This window comes from Dipodomys merriami, unplaced genomic scaffold (genome assembly GCF_024711535.1).
Source record: "Dipodomys merriami isolate MVZ:Mamm:240054 unplaced genomic scaffold, mDipMer1.0.p SCAF_9, whole genome shotgun sequence".
Classification (NCBI taxonomy): domain Eukaryota; kingdom Metazoa; phylum Chordata; class Mammalia; order Rodentia; family Heteromyidae; genus Dipodomys; species Dipodomys merriami.
Genome location: NW_027206512.1, coordinates 22,712,831 through 22,734,745, shown reverse-complemented (window position 1 = coordinate 22,734,745; position 21,915 = coordinate 22,712,831). Strand labels below are relative to the sequence as shown.

The window sequence follows — 21,915 nt, the reverse complement described above, 5'->3', positions numbered from 1 at the left end:
TGATTACTAGATATTGAAAACAGCAACACAAACATACTCAGTAACTGTCAATTTAAAGAATTAATCCTTGTATTTGTCTCATACTAGTAAAAGCTACATTCAAGACTTTGCAACAAGACTTTTCATTATTAATTTCATAAAGATGGAAACATAACACAGAGAAGAGACAATCATATGGTCCAAGGCTGAACTGGCAACTGACCTAGTACAACATACTTCCTCTTCTCGCCCCAAGTTTTATATTTAGTGTGATAGAAAAGAGAAGAAAAAAATAGATCAAGTTAATGTACTTTTTTTTATTGTGAAAATACTATACAGAGGGGTTACAATTACATGGGCAAGATAATGAGTACATTTCTTATCAAGCATTATTGCCCCTCCTTTGTTTCCCCTTCCCATCCCTTCCCAACCCCCCCATTCCCAACTTTTTTTTTTTACAAAAATTTATGAAACCAATCTTTCTAAAGATCTGGCTTAAGTAAGTAAATAAGTCTTTATTTTTTAAAATAAGAGATGATCCATGTGGGAAAAATTCAGGTCAAAATTATTAGGCCAGGTGCTGGTAGCTCACGCCTGTAATCCTAACTACTTGGGAGGCTGAGATCTGAGGATCATAGTTCAAAGCCTCCCCAGGCAGGAAAGGCTGTGAGACTCATATCTCCAATAAACCACTCAGAAAACTGGAAGTGGCGCTGTGGCTCAAGTGGTAGAGTGCTCCCCTTGAGCTGAAGAGCTGAGGGACAGTGTCCAGGCTAGAGTTCAAGCCCCACAACAACAACAACAATTTAGGGGGCTGGGAAGGTGGCTCAGTGGTAGAGTGCTTGCCTTGCATGCATGAGGCCCTGGGTTCCATTCCTCAGCACCACATAAGCAAAAAAGAAAAGAAGCCGGAAGTGGCGCTGTGGCTCAAGTGGTAGAGTGCTAGCCTTGAGCTGAAGAGCTGAGGGACAGAGCCCAGCCCCAGAGTTCAGGCCCCATGACCGGACCCCCCCCCCAAAAAAAAATTAGGTCAGGCACTGGTGGCTCACACCTATAATCCTAGCTATTCAGAAGGCTAAGATCTGAGGATCGCAGTTCAAAGCCAGATCTGGCAGGAAAGTCTGTGAGACTCTTACCTCTAAGTAACTACCAAATAGCTACAAGTAGAGCTTTGGTTCAAGTGGTAGAGCACTAGTCTTTAGCAAAACAGTTTAGGCCCTGAATTCAAGTCCCAGGACTGGCATACATACACACACACAAATAATTTTGTAAGAGTCATGGGAGTAGCTCAATGGTAGAACACATGCTTAGTATGGAGAGTCCCTGAGTTTTTTCCCCAGTATTCAAAATTTTTAAAAAAGAGAGAGAATTGATAGGCATTTGCTCTATTTTTTTCCTTTTTTATTCATTTTTCTTGGGACTGGACAATGAAAGGTTAAATTAGGCCAACTAATAGGTCTTTTGAGAAAGAGAAAAGGAAGAAAACAAATTTCCTGTTAGAAATCTACACCTATAACCTAGTTCCATAAAAGCACCAGGTAGTCAGGCACTGGTGGCTCACTCCTGTAATTCTAGCTACTTAGAAGGCTGAGATCTGAGGATCCACGGTTTGGAGCCAGCTCAGGCAGGGAAGTCTGTGAATTTTTATCTCCAATAAACTACTCAGTAAGTCAGAAGTGACCCTGTAGACCAAGTGGTAGAACAACTAGCATTGAGCAAAAGAAGCTTAGGAACAGTATCAAGACCCTTACTTCAAGCCCAGGACTGGCAAAAAAAAAAAAAAAAAAGTACCATGAATATGCTCAAATAATCTCTATAAATGAAAAATGAATTTGTTTTCAAATTAAAATAAAACAATCTGTATACCTCATAATTTTCTTCATGTTTTAATTTGGTTTGAGTAACTGGTTAATTTGAACATTAAGGTATGCACAATAACAACATAAGGAAGTAAAATTTGCAATCCTCCTCTAATGATAGATTCTATCCCAAATTCAATTACTTTTAAACTGTCCCACTCTAGACCATCTCTTATTTTAGTCATCTTTTTCATGATATAGTACTATGTGCCTGTCGCCATCCATCCATCCATCCATCCATCCATCCATCCATCCATCCATCCATCCATCCATCCATCCATCCAGTGGTAATCAGGTCTGAAGTGAAGGATTTAGGCTTGCTAAGCAGCTGCTCCAGAACTTAGGCCATAGGAGTCACACCTCTAGCACAATTAAATCCATTAGAACTGAAGTTTCATGGTCTTCTTGGGAAAACAAAATTCAGCATTTCCCTTTTCACTAATTTAAATCTCAAATCACAAAATGAAGCATATACATTGTTCCAGAATTCTTTGCCTCATGAATATTTTCTAGAGAAAAAAAAAAGTTAAATTAAGCACCACAAAGTCATGAAGAATACTACTGCACACCTATCTGAATACCAAATGGATGGGCTACCTTTATTAGACAGGTAAGGTTACAGAACTAAAAGGCTATTCATATTCATACAACACCTTTAACTCCGTACAAACTTATTATTTTTCAAAAGATTAAACCTAAAAGAAGTTAGTAATTAGTATAAGTTACCATGGATGCTGGAGTCTTCCTAAAATGGAGTAATCTCAACATGTATTAGGTCACACACAATTGTTAAAATTCCTTTTCACCTGAGACTAAATGTGGAACAACTTAAAGATCCTCTAAATTATCTTTATAGAAATTTCAAAATAAATGTAATTATAATTACATTGACTCAACAAGTACTAAAAACCTGTGTTTCTAGTCAATTGTATAGCACAGCATCAGATTCTAGACAAGCAATGTAATGTAACAGTCTAGTGATTATCTGGAAGTCAAAATATGTTGTTTTAATGATTATCCAACACCAAAAACTTTTTGTCAGTGGTGAATGAAGCTTGAACTCAGGGCTTGTCCCTAAGTTTTTTCACTCAAGAATAGGATTCTACCACTCTGAGCCACTATACCACTTTCCAGTTTTCTGGTGGTTAAGTGAAGATAAAAGTCTCACATACAGGCTGGGAAGTTGGCTCAGTGGTAGAGTGCTTGCCTTGCATGCCTGAGGCCCTGGGTTCGATTCCTCAGTACCACATAAGCAAAAAGAAAAAAGCCAGAAGTGGCGCTGTGGCTCAAGTGGTAGAGCACTAGCCTTGAGCTGAAGAGCTGAGGGACAGCGCCCAGGCCCAGAGTTCAGGCCCCATGACCGGACCCCCCCCCCCAAAAAAAAAGTCTCACATAGTTTCCTGCCCAGGCTGGCTTCAAACCTCAACCCTCAGAACTCAGCCATCTGAGCATGAGCCACCGGTACCTGGTTCACTGAAAACTTTTATTACTCCAATTAGGCTGATGTGATTAAAATTGGCTAACCTGTGCTAAGCACTGGTGGCTCACATCTGTAATCTTAGCCACTCAGGAGGCTGAGACCAGAGGCCCAAGATTTGAAGCCAATGAGATAGGTATGTTCACAAGACTCCATCTTCCAAATGTCAGCAAAAAGCTAGGCTGGAGGTATAATTCAAGTAGTGCAACATGAGCCACAAGCCACGGAAGCAAGCTGGGCAAAACTACAAGGCCCTGAGATCGAACCCCAGTACCGCCAAAAAAGAAAAAAAAAAGACTAATGTGAGAAACAGGAATCTACTATAAGTAACTTCAACCAGTTTGTGTTATCTCAAAATTTAAGGGTTCCAAACAGTTACTACAGTAAGCAGCAAATAAAAGAGTATTTATGTAATATTCTTAGTTTAGATATCTTGCTTCTTATCACAGAGCTAGGTGCTGGTGGCTCTCACTAGTAATCTTGGCTACTCAAAAGGCTCAGATCTGAGAATCACAGTACAAAACCAGCACAGGCAGACAAGTCAAGACTCTTATCTACAATTAATCAGCAAAAAGCCAGAAGTGGAAGTGTGGCTCCAATGGTGGAATACCTGAGACCAAGCACACTATAGGCACGCATGTGTGGGCATGCACACACAAAAAAATACTAGCACAGAGTACTATTCCAGGGGAGATATAAAGATGAACTAGACAAGGTTTTTCTCCTTTTAGACTAAAGAGTTTATAATACGTAAACTGGTAGATTTAAGAAAAGAGGAAATAGCAGGCATAGGGTTCTACCAAACAGATCAATCTTGAACCTCCTACTTCACAAACTGGCCTTAGTTACCAAATTACTTTTCACAGCAACTTCAAATTTTAAATCTAAGTAAGAGCTGTTGTGGATGTGTATGTCCCTAATGCCAGCTAATCAGGATTGAGTTCAAGGCCCACCTGAACAAAGTCACAATGGCCCTGTATCAAAAACCAAATAAAAACATAAGGGTTTGGGGTACACAGAACAGGTGTTAGAGATCTTGCCTAACAAGCATAGGGTCCTTAGTGAAATCAGTATCACTGCTCCAACTGAAGTAAGATAGTAGGGACAAGTTCATACAGTCTTTCTTGGATGTCTAATAAAAGTTCTACACATATACTATGGAGCTGGGGAAAAAGAAAAAAAAATGTTTTATTTCAGATTATTCACTCTATCAAGTAAACAATTCCTTTTTTTTTTTTTTTTTTTTTTTGCCAGTCCTGGGGCTTGAACTCAGGACCTGGGCACTGTCCCTGAGCTTCTTTTGCTCAAGGCTAACACTCTACCACTTGAGCCACAGCGCCACTCCCAGCTTTTTCTATTTACGTGGTACTGAAGAATTGAACCCAGGGCTTCATGCATGCTAGGCAAGTACTCTACCATTAAGCCACATTCCCAGCCCAACAATCCCTATTTGAAAGGAAAACAAAGGTTTTAGTTTAATAAGGAGAAATTAGTTTTAAAAATAAAAACCTTATGAGCAATGGGTGACGTTATCAGACACTTTGTATTCATATACTGTTTTGTAGAATGGGAACTTCTTTGTACAACTACTTTAAAAATAAAAAAAATTAAAATAAAAACCTTACAAGGCAGAAAAGCATTGAAATGTCCATAAAGATTCATTTTCATTTTAGCTAGATATTGGCGGCTCATGCCTGTAATCAATTGTAGCTACTCAAGAGGCTGAGATCTGAGGATTGCACTTTGAAGTCAGCCCAGGCAGGAAATTTCATGAGACTCTTCTCCAATTAACCACCAGAAAACCAGAAGTATAGCTGTGACTCAAAGTGGTAGAGTGCTAGCCTTGAAGGACAACAGCACATACAGGCCCTGAGTTTAAGCCCCAGGACCGACCAAAAAAACTTTTGTGCCAGTGGCTCACAATTGTAATGCTAGCTACTCAGGAGGCTGAGATATCTAATGATCATAGTTCCAAGCCAGAATAGGCAGGAAAGTTTGTAACACATCTCCAATTAATGACCAAAAACCAGAAGAGCTCTGGTACAACTAGTAAGAGTGCTAGCCTTCAACAAAAAAGCTAAGGGACCAGTGCTCAAGGCTCTGAGTTCAAGCAAGAACTGGCACACAAGTTAATTATTAAGTACAGATGGGAATTCGATTATTTTATTTGTACTTCTGTTTCTTTTCTTTTTTAAAAAAATGCATTTTTCTGAACAAGAAAAGCTTGCAGTCAATTTGTTTTCAAGGGCTGCCCTGCTGCCAAATAGTACCTTCCTCTATACCTATGAACTTGTAATATTGGCATTATCTAAAAAGCCAACATCACAGATACTATATTCATTATTATACAGCACAAACAGCAAATGAAATAATGCGCATGTTTTGACTCAAATAGATCCAGGTTAAGTCCTGTTCTAACACTAACAATATGACACTCATAAAGTTGCTTAAAATACTTCTAAGCTAATACCTTTGCCTGTAAAATGAAAGTTCTCTCCCCACATCTTTATACTTCTAAAACAGACTGTTTTACAACCATTTAACTTCACTTGTACATTTACCCATTGGTACATTTATAATTTCTTCCACATTTTATTAGTATGTATTAATTATATTATGAGGGGGGTTCACTTGGTATTTCCATACCTACCTACTATGTATTTTAAAAATGCTATTCAATATAGTACTACAGTGGGCAAGCAGCAGAAACTCCAAACATTTATTGAACAATGTAAAATATGATGGTACCAATTCTACTTTTTTTTTTTTTGGATCTGGTCATGGGGCCTGAACTCTGGGCCTGGGCGCTGTCCCTCAACTCTTCAGCTCAAAGCTAGAGCTCTACCACTTGAGCCACAGTACCACTTCCAGCTTTTTTCTTATATGGTGCTGAGGAATTGAACCCAGGGCCTCAGGCATGCAAGGCAAGCACTCTACCATTGAGCCACCTTCCCAGCCCCTGATGGTACCAATTCTATAGATAGGGTTATAGTAAAAACAAAATGAGAATACCCAAAACCCTGATTAACTCATCTAACTCTCATAACAATGCTATAATAGGATCTATTATAATTACTGAAGTATGAGGAAACTGAAGGAGAGTGATAACTTGCCTAAGGTCAGCTACTAATTGATGGAACTAGGACCTGAATAGGAAATCCACATTACAGGCTCTTAACCATTACCTATACTTTACATACTATAGGTGCTAGATTAATTTAAGTTAGCTCTTCCTATAAAATATAAATATACCTAGGAGGCTTAAAGCACTCATCAGTCATTCAACAACCAAGCCTTTTGATTTAGCTGGCTTTCCCACTAATACCAAGGGAAGAACATTATACCTAAGTGAAAGATACTGAAATCCTAGTATCAGCTATTTATAGTCTGGATCCAAGAAAGGAAAAAGAAATTATTTCTTCCTTAAGTTTCCTATCTGAATTCTGAATATTTTCTATGTATTAATTATTCAACTGATTTTTAAAAATCAAGTCCTACAGTTAGGATAGGAGACAAAGATCAATACATCTACTTTACAAATAACATCAATTAAAGAAAAAAAGGGGAACAGAATAAGCAAACTTCTCTGGGCTAATATGAAACTGATTGCCTTTACAATACAGGGTTTAGCATTTTTTTTGCATTTAAAAAACAAACAATACAGGGCTGGGAAAGTGGCTCAGTGGTAGAGTGCTTGCCTTGCATGCCAGAGGCCCTGGGTTCGATTCCTCAGCACCACATAAGCAAAAAAGAAAAAAAGCCGGAAGTGGCGCTGTGGCTCAAGTGGTAGAGCGCTAGCCTTGAGCTGAAGAGCTGAGGGACAGCGCCCAGGCCCAGAGTTCAGGCCCCATGACTGGACCCAAAACAAACAAACAAACAAACAATACTTTGAAATTAACCTGACATTACTTGGGGCTTGGGCTCTGGGCTGGGGCAGTTACTGAGCTCTTTTGCTTAAGGCTAGTGCTCTACCACTTTGAGCCACAGTGCCACTTCCCATGTCCTGGTGGTTAATTGGAGGTAAGAATCTTCTGGCTTTGAACCACAATCCTCAGATTTCAGCCTCCTGAGTAGCTTGGATTACAGGTATAAGCCACTGGTGCCCAGCTACAGCCTAATTTTTGACATCAATTTTTCTTTCTTACTCATTCTCAATCCTTTTATATCTGTAAGACTCTCCTAGCTTTGCAATTACTTTCAATACTAAGTCTTTACTGAGTCCCTTTGCAAAAGTATCTTTTTGTTAAGTTTATCCCTTAATTTAAACCCACAGGTCAGTTGCCTGTAAAAATAAATGGAATTCTGATTAACACCCACCATATTTACGTTTTACCCATCTTTAACAAAAATATTACTTTGGAACATAAAAGTCCCATGTGTAATATTGCTTCCCCTGCTCCTTGAATTCTGCTTTAGGAAACAATGTCATTTTATGTTTAAAATCAAATACAATGTGATTTCTAAAATAAAATGTAAAGCTTGTGATCTGAACTTCTTGTAATATTTGAATAAGAAATTTAAGTTTTCACACTAATTTCAAAATATATGTATAATGTTTTTAATATTTTCTTTACTGGTCAGTCACTCACCACAATAAAATCATTCATCTTGGGGGGCTGGGAACGTGACTTAGTGGTAGAGTACTTGACCAGCATGCATGAAGCCCTGAATTCAATTCCTCAGTACCACATAAACAGAAAAAGTTGGAAGTGGAACTGTGGCTCAAGTGGTAGAGCGCATGCCTTGAGCACAGAAAGCCTCAAGGACAGTGCGTAGGCCCTGAGTTCAAGCCCCAGGACTGGCAAAAAAATAAAATAAAAAATAAAATAAAAATTTTCATGTTCAACTTTAGATCTTATGTTTGGGGTCAAATATAAGGAAATAGGAATGTGGAAAGCTCTTGATCTGACTTTTCCTTCCATGTACATGTGAAGTTATGAAAATTATCTAAAGCATTCTATTCTTTAACATTTTGGGGGGAAAATCCAATTCTCAATAATCTACTTTTTTGGGGGGGGGGGGGGGAGAGGTCCAGTCCTGAGGCTTGAACTCAGGGCCTGGGCTGTCCTTGAGCTTTTTTGCTCAAGGCTGCTACTCTACCACTTGAGCCACAGGCTCCACTTTTGACTTTTTTGGTAGTTTATTGGAGATAAGATTCTCCTGAACTTTCCTGCCTGGCCTGCCTGTGAACTGCAATCCTAGCTACTGTGTAGCTAGGATTACAGGCATATTTCTTCTTTCAGCATATAAATAATAGTCATCTAGCATGTTAAAAAAACAACATATTCTTATCATCCCTCAGTTTTTCAGTTTAAGCATAACCTTTCATATTCCTTTTTAACCCTTTTTAATAATTTTTACTGGAAAGGTTTTGGCTCAAAGAGCCTGTCATTTTCATTTTTAAATTGTGTAGGCTATCACAATAAATTGGGGGGGAGGGAACCCTTACATATACTATGATTTTAACCACAGACTTCCTAACTCCATAAAGTTAAACTTCTGCTGACATGTCAGGAAAATAGTAATTAAGAAAAACATTGCACAACTCTATTTAGCCTTCAGGATACAGTAGTCATGAGGTTATTTCTTTACTTTCATCAAATAATGGAGCCATGTACAGAGACAAATTGTACTCCTGCCTGTTCATTCTTCATCAGGTACATGTATAGATTTTAATGGTTGCATTGTTGCACATATTTCTCCTGACTCATCTTTGTAACAGATGAAGAATGCGTTATTTACTCCATGGTGCAGAAAACTTAAGACTAGGAAAGCACACTAAAAGCCAAATAGGACTCTCCTAATTGGTAAAAGTCAACATGTACTATATTCCTACTGTTTACTATGGAAAACGTGACCTACAAAATTAATGTACCTACAAACTTTGAGCTATTCATGATTTAAGAAATTATTAAGCCATATCCCAATGGGCTGTGCTTGCTTTAGAATATTCCAGGAAATGCTACATTCAATATTATGACCTTATTCCAAACCAGAGCTTGATAACTGTGTTTGGTATTTTTCCCATACCTCCATTATTGGATTTAAAATTAGAATTCACTAGTTCCTTTCTAAGAAAATAAATTACAAATGAAGTGTACTGGTTTGAGGAGCCTGTTAAAACTTTGACTTGACTTCTACTTTAATTACTAGGCACAACCAATTTCTTCTAATTCTTGTCTTTGTATTAAAAATAGCCAATGGTTAGTGGCTCATGCCTGTAATTCTAGCTAAATCCCAGTTCAAAGCCAGGAAGGAATATCGGGGAGACTTAGTCCAAGAGTCTTATCTCTAATTACCCCCCCCCAAAAAAAACCAAAACAAAACGAAACAAAAACAGCCTTAAGTGGAGCTGTGGTTCAAATAGTAGAGCCTCAAAAGACAACACTCACACCCTGAGTTCAAGCCTTGGTACAGGCACAAAAAAATAAAGATGACCTAAATTATTTCTAAAATATTTCTAAGCTTCTAAGAAACATAAAAAGGAATGATTTAAAGTACCATAGACCACAGATGAAGATCTCAAAGTTTGCCTTGCTTCATTGTTTCAATATATGAAGTGTTTTTATTTTTAATGGTGCCAGGAATTGAACACAGATCCAAGAGGCTGTTAAACTCTTTACTATTGAGCCACATCCCCAGCCCTCCCTTCCCAACTGCAAATACAACCTAAGCACTAGACTATTTGACACATTCAAGCCAATGCAAGATCTATTAATACAAACGTATCCAGAGAATCCAGTAGCCCAACAGAAATAATAGTCGGGAGTGTCTTTACCTAGTTAACTTCGTTTAAAGGAAGGTTAAAAAATAATTTGGTCATATACTAGTAAACAAGTAAAACTCTTTAAAAAGTATTTCCTGTATTTGAACAAAACCTGAAGCAGTGAGTGTCATTTTCACAAAAACAGCTTTTCACTAAGCTCTGTTTATGGAAGAGAATATAGCAAGTGATACTTCTAGATAATTCAGTTGTTCTTTGTTACAACTGTTATCCAACTTTTGAAGCTTTAAATTACAACTTCTTTCTTCAGATTAAGAATGTTTTAACTTGCATTTCACAGAGAGCATAAGAAAGTTATAGAAGTGTTTATAATCAGTAAGGCTAATTATTGGTGATCAGTAATGTATGTTTCTCGAGCTTTTGGGTTAAAAGGCCTTTTTTTGATGAATAAGGTCCTGCAACGCCGCCTGTCTGTGAATCCAGGAAACATTATAAACAGTTATGAAACCAGATCACTAGGACAAATCAAGAGGCCTTCCTTATCCCAACTCACCACAACCAAGTCTAGGCTCAAAGCACACTCTGCTGCTCTTGATTTTATTTGGAAAATGACAGGTCCTAGTTTAGTTACTCCTAAGGAAGTAATCAAAGATGCACATGTAGGTACATGTAAGGATCAAATATATTTTTCATCCAGTGAGTTATTTTTAAACGTATATGGGTCTGCGATGGATTCGTCCAAAATCCTTGAAAGCTGGAGGAAGTGAAGATGACTTTAGCAATCACAAGAATTAAAAAGGAAGGGGGGGGGGGGAGAAGCCTGCAGAAGAATATGGAAAAGTACAGCTCTCTCACGTGTCTCTCACATACACAGGATACTTAGCTTCGAGTCCATTACCATGTTACCTCTCCTCCAAAACAGCTCCCCACCACCTCACAACTGGGGAACCCGCCCAGTTGTGCCCCAAGAGACTCGTCTACCTATTATCTTACTCCTCCCGATTTAGCCCCGCCTCCGCCCCAGGAAGGTGGCTCTCCTGGCCCTTGGGAGACCACCCTCCTCCCCTCAGGTGTGCAAACAGGGGATCTCACCAATGCCCTCCCCAACCTTAACCATGTGAACGGTCCCGGGGTAACGTGCAGTTCACCAACTCCGAGGACGGTAGGCCTCCCACCCCCACGTGTCAGCTACCCTCCCCCACCTCTCCACACCTCACCATTTAGGCCGAGGAAAAGAAAGGGGGCAGTCGAAGCCTGGTCACCGAGAAAGACCGACCGACCCGAGCGAGGGGTCCCCCCCAGAGCACGTCCCCTCCCTCCCGCCTTCGCCCCCCCTCCCCCCGATCCTCCATAGCCCCTTCCTCCCTCCCTCCTTGGAAACCAGGCCCTTGCCTCAGAAACCTCTTCTTCCTCGTCGTCGTCGTCGTCGTCTTCCTCGCTGTTGTTGCTGCTGGTGCCGCCGCCGCCGCCGCCTCCTCCTCCTCCTCCTCCGCCGCCGCCGCCGCCTCCACCGCCGCCGCTGTTGTCGCTGTCGCTGCTGCTTTCGCTGCTGCTGGGGGGTCGGCAAGTCCGGTTGCGCTTGGCCTTGTGCTGCTGCTGCTGCTGCTGAGGCGGCTTCTTCTTCAGGAGCAGGTCGCAGACTCGCACCATCCCACGAGGAGACGAGGCCGAGCGGGCCCCGCTGCTGCCGCTGCTGCTGCTACTGCTGCTGCCGCTACCGCCGCCGCCGCCGCCGCCGACCTCGGCCGCCGCCGCCGCCGCCGCCGCCGGGGGGGGGCCCGCCACCGCCGCCACCGCCGGGGGGCTCCCTTCTCCCTCAGCCGCCGCCGCCGCCGCCGCCGCCACCGGAACCGTCGCTTTCTCCATCCCCGGGGAACGAAGGAGGGCGCGGACGGGGGAGGGGCGTGGGGGCTTCGCTCTACCGCGACTTCGGCCTCCCTGAGGCCGACTCAGCGCTCGGTGCCGCCTCCGCCGCCACCGCCTCGGTCACCTCTACTGCCGCCGCCGCCGCCGCCGCTCCGCCAGCTCTCACCTCGTCTCGCGATATTAAGGGCGGGGAGCCTGCTGCTGGGAGGGAGGGAGGAAGGGAGGATGGGAGGGAGCGTGCGGGAGCAAGCGGGGGAGGGGGGGGGGAGTGAGGCGTAGACCGAGACGGGCGGTCGGAAAACCCAGAAGCTCAGAAACTAGAAAAGTCGACAGGAAGTGTGCCTGGGTGGCTTCCGAGGGGGGGGGGGGTGGTGGCGGGGACGGCCGGAGAGCCCGCGAACGCCCAGAGTTCTTCTCTTCCCTCGCTACTTCCCCCACGCACAGCCTTGCAGCCCTCCCTTCCTCCTTCCTGACTTGTGACTAGAACGCAGCCGCGGGCGGAAGCGCGCGTGACGCCATCAGTCGTCGCCGGAGCGGCAGCGGTGGCGGCGCGCGCGCGCGCGCGCGTGTGTGTGTGTGTGTGTGTGGCCCAAAGTCCAAAGGGAGATGGTTTTTTTTTGTTGTTTTCGGAGGCCGGGACTCCCGAGGCCTTGAGAGCGCGCCGTCTCGCAGTGCGTGGGGCGGAGACTGGCGAGACCGCGGCCGAGCAGCGAGCGTGGGGCCGTGTGGGGGCCCGAGCGGAAACGCGGGCCCGAGGCCGTGTGGTAGCGGGAGGCCGGGCCGGCCAGATCCGGGAGGTGGGGCCTGGTTCTGGACGTCCGGTACGTAGTTTTATTCCTGGCCATTTTTTTTTTTGTTCCCCCCCCTTGCCAAATCGAGGGTGTTCTGGGTTTTCAGAAATGGCTTCGTGTTAAGGAAAGAGCCTTCCTCGCCTAAGCTGGAGTCCTGGCTAGTGGCGGGCTCCTGATCCTGCCTTTGAACACGTGTGCCGTGTGAGAAAAGTGCATGAGGGGGATGCCCGCAGCTCCTAGAAGAACGTGGAAATCAGGCCGACCATTGACCCCGATCTAGCTGGTTCCACTCCCAGCCCACACACTGTGGAGCGAGCCTCGTAAACGCTCCTCTTTGTGTAGCCCCTACAAGGGAATAGTGTGGTGGGGATGCTATTCCTGTTCATCGTATTTTGCACATCCGAAAAACTTTGCAGAACGTTTGGGATCGATCACGTAGCTTATTGAACTCAGAATGAGCCATTGCTGGTCGAGTACACATATATTGGCACAAGGAAAACGAAGCAAACATCAAAGACAGATGTACTGGCAAAATATTAAAAAAACAAACCACTATGTCTCAATGACATAGTTGCCATTTTAAGACTTCTAAGTTTAGCTGAGTGTGCCTTGTATTTTTTTTTTTTAGCATTTTTCTTCTTTTTAGCAGTGGCATACCATATGAAATGTGGGCAGTTGCCAGTACTCTACAGAGCACCATCACAGAATTGGCAATGACTAAATCAATTCATTCACACAAAAATTCATCCTGTGCCTACTATGTGTAACCTAAAAATCAAAGCCACTTTCCAGATGCTTCTCTGGATAGTAAGTGCGACAGTAAATATACATACAGATTGTTATAATCATCCTGCCGGTTCCTTTCCTGCGAGTTCCAGTGTTGAACAAAACACTATATTATTTATCTAGCTACCACAGATTTAAAGTTCTATACTGTACTTTCAGCTGGATCCTTCCCATCCACTTAATATCGTGTCTTCTCTCCCTATCTATTTGAATACTTTTGCTCTAAATCAGCCCCATTTTATTATATGGATTTACTTACACTTAACTACATTGAAACCATTGAGCATGAATTCAGTTTTCCAAATGCTAGAAATTTCCTCATTTTTTGGTCAATTTCGGAGGAATGAGAAATTCCACTCATATTGTAATAGCAATCATTCTGTTTCTCCTTTGTTTCTTTTTTTTTCTGTCTCATCCCTCACAAATTCTGGTTACTTAGCTTATTCTCTAACTTTCACTATTTCATTCCTTCAAATTTTCTTTAAAACATATCCTAATCTAGGCCCTTGTGGCTTCCCAGGAGGCTCAGATCTGAAGATTGCAGTTCAAAGCCATTCCTAGCAGAAACTTGAGATTCATCACCAATAAACTACCCAAAATTTAAAAAGCCAGAAGTGATAGAGCACTATCCTTGAGCAAAAGTGCCAGGCCCTGAGTTCAAGCCCCAGGATAACATAGATACACACAGATTATAATTGCAGGGTGCCGGTAGCTCATAGCTATAATCCTAGCTACTCAGGTGGCTGAGATCTGAGAATCTCAGTTCAAAAAAGCCAACCCAGGCAAGAAAGTCTGTGAGACTCTCATGTCTAAGCACCAAAGAAGCCAGAAATGGAGCTGTGGCTCAAGTGGTAGAGCACTAGCCTTGAGCACAAAAGCTCTGGGACAGTGTCCAGTCCCTGAATTGAAGCCCCAGGACTTACAAAAGGAGAAAAAAAATTCTGTATTCATTTCTTTTTTAACTTAAAATTGGTTAATTGGCCCTTTGTAATGTTGTATATGTATCCCAATATCAAAAACTTTCTAAAGTAATCCCATTATTTGAAAGAAAATGAGTTCTTGATCTTGAATAATAGTGAAATGATTTTGTTGGGGCTAGTAAGATAAAGTCAAAGCTTTTAGAATAAGCAAGACCTCTGAAGTGACATTCTGTTTTTGTTTTTGTTTTGGCATTTGTTATCCTTTTAGAACTGTGTGGCAGAGACTAATTATTAATTTTCTTCCAAGACACACAGTTAAATTAAATTAAATTTCCTCATGTGATTATGCCCAGTGTGATTGAGTTCTCATCAATAAAATATGTGTTCATTTTCAGGCTTAATGGAGTTCTCCTATTCTCCATTAGCTTGATATCAGCAAGCATGGTGACTGAAAACTATGCTAGAGATACCAGAGTCAGGAGAAACAATATGAGTGGCTAAAACACTACTTGAAAGAGGCACCTCTATTAGACTAATGTTTTGAACTTCTTGAAAAAAAGAAAATTGATATTTGAGAGTTTATGTTATAGGAGTTAGAACAACAATAACTAATTCTAAAATTTGTACCAGAAATTGGTTACTACTAAGACAAGAAAATATTTTACACTGGGTTAGTGATGTTTTAACAGATTCTGGAGAAATTAATTTGGAAGATGGAGACCCATGTTTGCAGAGGCAAAGTAATTGGTAAAACTCACTTGGAATAATTGAAAAGCTGATTGTCTATTGAGACTAGATAAAAGGAAATAATAGAGAAAATAAATCAGAAGACTAGGTTTTGAGTGAGGTTTACTAATGAAACCATAAAACTCTAATATTGCTCAAGTGTCAAAAAACTGGAGCAACTATTCAACCCCAGATTTACATACATAAGTAGGAAGTAGACCATAAAAGCTTAGCAGTTATCAGCTGCACTGGACATAGAAGAAAAAGAACTAAGCAACCCAAAGACAGCGATGGGAAGGGAGGAATGAGAGGGGAAAGAAGGAACAGCCTACATTAAGCAAAAAGAAAGAAATGTAAACATCATCTGATGTGGAAAAAGTAACTTGTATTGTCAAAGCTCATAGAATTCATAAACTGTATAGACCATAATAATGACACTGTGTCTTGTGAAGGTTAAGATGTGTTTGTGACTTTAACACTATTCTACAATACTGTGAAATATGTGAAATTTATGTAATCACCTAATCTCAATTTAAAAAAAAAAAGTGAGAAGGAATGGGTTAGGAGCGATGGGTGACAATGTTGTCAGACACCTTGTATTCATATACTGTTTTGTGGGTTGGAAACTTCGTTGTACAACTACTTAATAAAAATTTTTTTAAGCTTAACAGTTCAGTATCTACATAGGATATGACCATGAAAAATAATGAGCAAACGTAATGTGTCAAGGGCTATACAAAATAATAGACAAAAATAAGCAAATCTCTCCCAAAGATTAGAACTGGGTTAACATCAAAACTTACTTAGAGGAGACACATTATAAAATGCAATATTTCATTATTATGCATTGTTAACACAGTACCTCACACGTTTCTCTTTTCCAAATGAGAGAACATATTGTAATTTCCTGCTCCTGATCTACCACCACTGTGTGTTGAGTATGCAGCATTCTGGGGTGGTAGTAAGGATCATAGTTTATTTTAATTCATCTGAACTTAGTAAAGAGTATTACACATTATTTGAACCTGACCTAGTAACTAGTTAGAACTTTAGATTTTTTTTTCCCCCGTGGAGTATATGTTCTATGATGAAAGAAAGAGATAAAATTGTTTTTGGTGGTCAGGAGTGTCTTGCAGATGATAGATTATTCTAAAGACACAATTATATTGTATTTTCCAGCCTCTCTTCCAAACATGTACACAGAGGTTAGTTGTACCAGTTAAGTTCTAACTAGCAGAATATGAGTAGGAGAATGTACTTCTATTCCAGTGCTGGCTCATGAAAATACCACATGAACAATTTTCCAAAATCTCACCAACTCACATTGAAACTATGTGTTCACGATTGTAAAGCCACAAGAGAGAAGACTGACTTGAGTCTTCACATGGAGATTAGCTGCTTATTGTGGTAAATCACTGAAGTTTGTCTTGACTAATACAGACCTGCCCTTTTCTTCAGAAGTGTTCATCACATTGTTTAATCCTGACTTAACTGACTGGACTCATGATTTTGGCTGGCCATATATTCTATTCTTCAATCATACCGATGAGCTCAGAAATAGGCAAGGTAATAATACAGTTAATTTGAGGGAACCTCGCCGATTTTTTTGGGCTAAAAATATTGAAAAAAACAAGTACCCAACTGAAATAAAAAATCAGCTACCTCTTCCTTTTGGTTATATAGAGTGTAAGATTTAAACATTACAGAAAAATAGTGATATTATAAAAGGGAAGAGAAGCTGGGAGCCAGTGCCTCACTCCTGTAATCCTAGCTACTTGAGAGGCTGAGATCATGGTTTGATCTAGGGCAGAAAAGTTCACAAGACTTCTTAGTACATAGCTGGGTACTGTGATGTGCACCTATCTTTGCAAGCTATGTGGGAAGTTGAGAATAGGAGATTGTTACACAGCAGTCCAGGCAGAAAACTCTGAGACTCCCTCTCAGTGAAGGGAAGCTGAACATGGTAGCATATGTCTGTGATTCCAACTACAACCAGAAACCTAAAAGGATGGATGCTCAGTTCACTCCTTAATGGGAACAAAGACCCAGTTTTAAAGTATGAGCAAAAAACAGGGCTGGAGATGCACTCACAAGGCTGTGAGTTCAAACCCAGTATCACACACACAAAAGTCTGAGTTTTGTCTCTGAGATCTGAAACCATAAAAGTTAAGAAATAGATACTTTCAGGAAGATGTGTGATTTCAGAGACAAGAAACTTGTTGCTTGTGTCCTGCATGTTTGTATAACATTGGCAACTATAGTCATATAGAAATGGAAAGGTAATATATTCAAGCAGACCGGGCCTACTCACATTGTCAACTACTCCCATAGAATGGGTTTGTACATTTAGTTCATAATATGACCCAGTTGTTTGCCAGGGGCATAGCACAATAGAGGACAACAGAAAGCTATGGCAGAAATTGTGTTATGCACCCATTAAATAAAGGATATTATTAAGAAGACAGTTGACACAAGCTCTGAAGTAAGTCACTTTGAGAGAATAGTTTGTAACATGCATCAACAGTAGACCATTCAGCAACAAATTTAGCCATCAAATAGATCAGATGTCACTCCAGCTATGCCATAAAAATGACATTTTAGCTCTTTCAACCAGATATTATCAGGGAGAATAGCTCTAATAATACTCAAACACTGAATTTCCCAAGCGATCTCAAATGATATGAAATTCAAAACTACAAACTTGGGACAGTATGAAATCTCAAAATGGCAAGATTTGTTTTATCCCTCGCTAATAGTACATAAAGTTGTATCAAATGAAACACCCAGAAATGTGAAGCTGGTGAGTCTAGGTGGGGTGCAGAGATGCAAATTCCTTGGTGCTAATGAGAAAGCTTGCTTTATGTACTAGAAACTGGAAACTCATATTTCCCTGGACAACTGAATGGCTGTCTCTAGAGGCTGAGAAGCTAACAGGCCCTGAATCTTACAGGTCCACACCATCCTTCTGAGTACTAGGCTTCTCATACAGGAAACATTTGGAGGACATACTCAAACTATGTCCAAAGTAAACTATAACACTGCCATGGAGACACTGAGCTAAATACTTTCCTTGGAGAGACTATTTGAATTTTTCCTATTTGAAATGTTCTTTAAACAAATGTTGTAAAGATGCTGTACAGAGGGGTTTACAGTTACATGAGTAAGGTAATGAGTACATTTCTTGTTGAACATTCCCCACTCCTTTTTTCCCCACTATCCCTTTCCTCCCCAACTCCCTGCCCCCAAGTTTTAAAGTGTCTTGTGAGTATTGTTGTTACAATGGGTCATCCTTTGTCCTTGTTTCATCATTTTGTTATTCCCCTTCCTTTCCCCAAATCAGATAAATGTATATTAAAGTTATATAATGGCTTTTGATTAATTCTTCATTCCTAGATTTGTTTTTCAACCTACCTCACCTGACTTTTCTGATATTCAACATCAGTTATTTCCAAGGGAGTCCTAATAAAATACTTCCTCTCTGCCTTTTTTGCTTTCTAACAATTAGGAATTAAAATCAAGGGTATAAATGGGACCAAAATACCACTTATTAGTATTAAGCATAAGATTGCTATGTTGTTCACTTTTATCACAAACAAAAAACAAAGCCAGGTGCTCACTCCTATACTCCTACCTACTTGTTAGCTGAAATTTCAGGATCTCAGTTTAAAGCCAACCTGGGCAGAAAAAAACCATGAGAATCTAATTAACTACTAAAACAGCTGAAGTGAAGCTGTGGCTCAAGTGTTAAGAGTGCTAACCTTGAGCATAAAAAGCTCAAAGACAGTGCCCAGGTCCCTGAGTTCAAGCCCCAGGACCGACACACACACTGGCCATACACATACACACTGGCCACACACACACACACACACACACACACACACACACACTGGCCACACACACACACACACACACTGGCCACACACACACACACACACACTCACACACACACACACACACACACACACACACACACACACACACACACACACACTGGCCTGACAATTGATCCCCTGGATTAGGCAGATTTATACCTCTAATTCCTAACAATGCTTGACAAGGACAACGTGTAGGTACTTGTGTACAGCTTTGTTAAAAAGTTGGAGAACAGAGTCTAATCAGACATTCTTGACAGATAACATTCAGAGGAGTCACTGCCTTTCCAAGTATTAAAGACCTGGAAGTAACTGAAAGCAAAACCAGAAGCAAGTTGTGTCATTGCCAAATTCATACGGAAACTAACATCTTTTAGTTTACATAATAAACCCGGTTAACCTGGTTAGTATGTCCAATCATTCCTACTAAGGTCTTTATTGTTTTTGTGCCACTTCTGGGGCTTGAACTCAGGACCTGGACGCTATCCCTAAGTTTTTTGCTCAAGGCTAGGCTCTGATGTGAGGTACAGCTCCACCTAGGGATTTTTTTTATTTTCAGTAGTTTATTGGAGATAAAGAGTCTCTTGGACTTTCCTACCTAGGATGGCTGGTTTCTAAGGGGTATCCTCACATCTCAACCTCCCAAGTAGCTAGGATTATAGATGTGAACCACTGGCACCAAGTCTTAAGTATTTAATATGCCTTCATTCTACCTGGACTTTAAGATTCAGGAGTTAACAATTCAAGATTTTGCCTTATTTTCATTTTTGCATACTCCTAAGGAATCTCATTTAGGTTCAGTTTTAATAGCCATGTTTCAGGATAATGATTCTATAACCTATATTTCTGACTGGTAGAGGTCTAGCACTATCAATGGTAATTATCATGTGTAAGCCCATGATTCCTCCACCTGTATCTACAACCTACACAGACTCAAGATAACTAAATCTTACTTACTTCCTATTCTTATATTTTAATTATTTTGTTCTCAAAGCCACAGCCTTAATTTGCATTCTCCCGTTTTTTTACCTGCTTTTACCATTGTAGTGGTCAGTCTCTCTGCTTCTGATACTACTCTACTTTGTTTTCCCTCCACATTGCCACCTGACTTAGTGCTCTCCCTTATGAAAATTATTTGTTTCTGAATAAGAAAACAATGTGTTCTTTGTAAAACATTAAGAAAATACAAAAGGCACGCATACAAGAACATATCATTCCATGAATGAGAAAGAGCTACTATTGACAAACAGTACAACCTTTACAAAGTGTTTTCTCATATATTCTTAAAGAGGATGAGAATACTTCTGCTGTATTTATAATGCTTTTCTCTGTTATTTTTCTGCCTTTTTTTTGTGCTTTTGAGAGAAAGTATTGTACTATAGAGCCCAGGCCTTGAATTCATTTTTTTTTGCATGTGTTGAGATTACAGGCATTCATTACTGCTCTTGGTTTATTGTACTTAAAAAAACAAAGCAAAACAAAAACCAGCCAGGCGCCAGTTGCTCACATCTGTAATCTTAGCAGCTTAGGAAAGTGACATCTTAGAATCATAGTTTAAAGCCAATCCAGGCAAGAAAGTTCCAAAAGCCTGAAGTGGAGCTGTGGCTCAAGTGGTAGAGAAAAGAAACAAAAAACTTAGGAACTGGGCTCAAGCCCTGATTGGACTGGCACACAAAAAAGTGTACATATATATATATATATAATATATATATATATAATGCATGTATATGTATTTTTATCCTTTATCTCAGGACATTAAATATATTTGATGCTAATATTTATAATGAATCTTAATCTTTTTCTAGAACTGGGAATTGAATTCAGGATCTTGCACTTTCTAGGCAAGCACTTAATTACTTTGAGCTACTTGTCAATACAGTATAAGACAGATGTCCAGTAGGCAAATCTATCATATGAATAGACAATTTTGGCATAATGTTGTAAAGTTGTTAGAATCTTGAATGTCTTTTATAGAGAGCATGCTTTATTTTTCATTCCCCATACTGTCTTATTCATACATTAATGTCATTGTACTTTTTTTATTGTTGTTGCTATTGTTATTTTGTGGATTAAAAAAAATTGGTATTTGAATTGAAACTAACCATTCTTATAATGAAAGGATAGATGTTAGATTATTTGGGCTTTGCCACAAAACCATGCAGAATCCAGGTACAGAGAACAGAGAAAGGTTTATTGCTGGGAAAGGGGCCGGCAAGACTCCTTCTCACAAGGGAGAAGTGAGAAGCAGCACTGGCTATTATCTGAGGTGACCTATATAACCTAGGATGTTTAGGAGGGGCTAGAAGGGGCTAGGACAGGGAGACCCTGGTGTGGACATGTGGGCTAGGGCCTTCATCATGGCAGACTAGGGTTTATGGCTGCTGTCCAAATAGTAGATAAGGGGTCCTGCAGCTGCCTGGACCTGAAGGTCACTCTAAGGGGCTCTTGTTGCCTTATAAGGTGGTAGCTACCCCAGAGAAGTGATTATTTACTGCCTTTACTAAATGGGCCTAGTGTTGCCTAGGAAGGGAGCGTGTTGTGGAGAGGGGAAGGAGTGTACTAAGCTATGGGAAGGGAACTCATTTCACTAACAATAGATTTTTCAGTCATTCACCTAATATTGTGCCATACCTACTAGGCCCTGTGTTAGGTGTTAGGTAAGAAAATGGCTAGAAAGGCACTTAATTCCTTACAGCTTGAAGCTAATAATTGAGTCTAATGTGAGAGGCACACACATTAAATTGCTGCTACAAATTTTAACTAGAAACTTTGATTCTGTGTGGAGGAGTAGGACTTCCTTGAGGTAAGGACAGAGGGAAAACAATCACACTTTACTAAGATAATAGATTGCAAAATACATCAACAATAGGCCTTTGTTCTTAACAGTGATCTATAGTAGGAAGTAGTTGGGGGAA

At 40.5% G+C, this 21,915-nt stretch overlaps 1 protein-coding gene and 1 long non-coding RNA gene across 4 annotated transcripts in view; one reads left to right on the top strand and one right to left on the bottom strand.

Moving 5' to 3' along the window:
- Positions 1 to 12,083, bottom strand: part of Ankrd17 (ankyrin repeat domain 17) — a 136,884-nt gene extending 124,801 nt beyond the window's left edge. Inside the window, exon 1 of one of the 3 annotated variants that reach the window (XM_070012419.1) lies at positions 11,432 to 12,083. In XM_070012419.1, coding sequence (XP_069868520.1) covers positions 11,432 to 11,905 — 474 coding nt within the window. In that variant the 5' untranslated portion in view covers positions 11,906 to 12,083. The remainder of the gene's footprint in view (positions 1 to 11,431) is intronic. The other 2 variants (XM_070012417.1, XM_070012422.1) reach the window with 2 other exon arrangements.
- Positions 12,084 to 12,488: 405 nt separating this feature from the next.
- LOC138820726 (uncharacterized) overlaps positions 12,489 to 21,915 on the top strand; it is an 80,756-nt gene continuing 71,329 nt past the window's right edge. Inside the window, exon 1 of the long non-coding RNA XR_011369967.1 lies at positions 12,489 to 12,726. This is a non-coding gene — a long non-coding RNA (uncharacterized lncRNA). The remainder of the gene's footprint in view (positions 12,727 to 21,915) is intronic.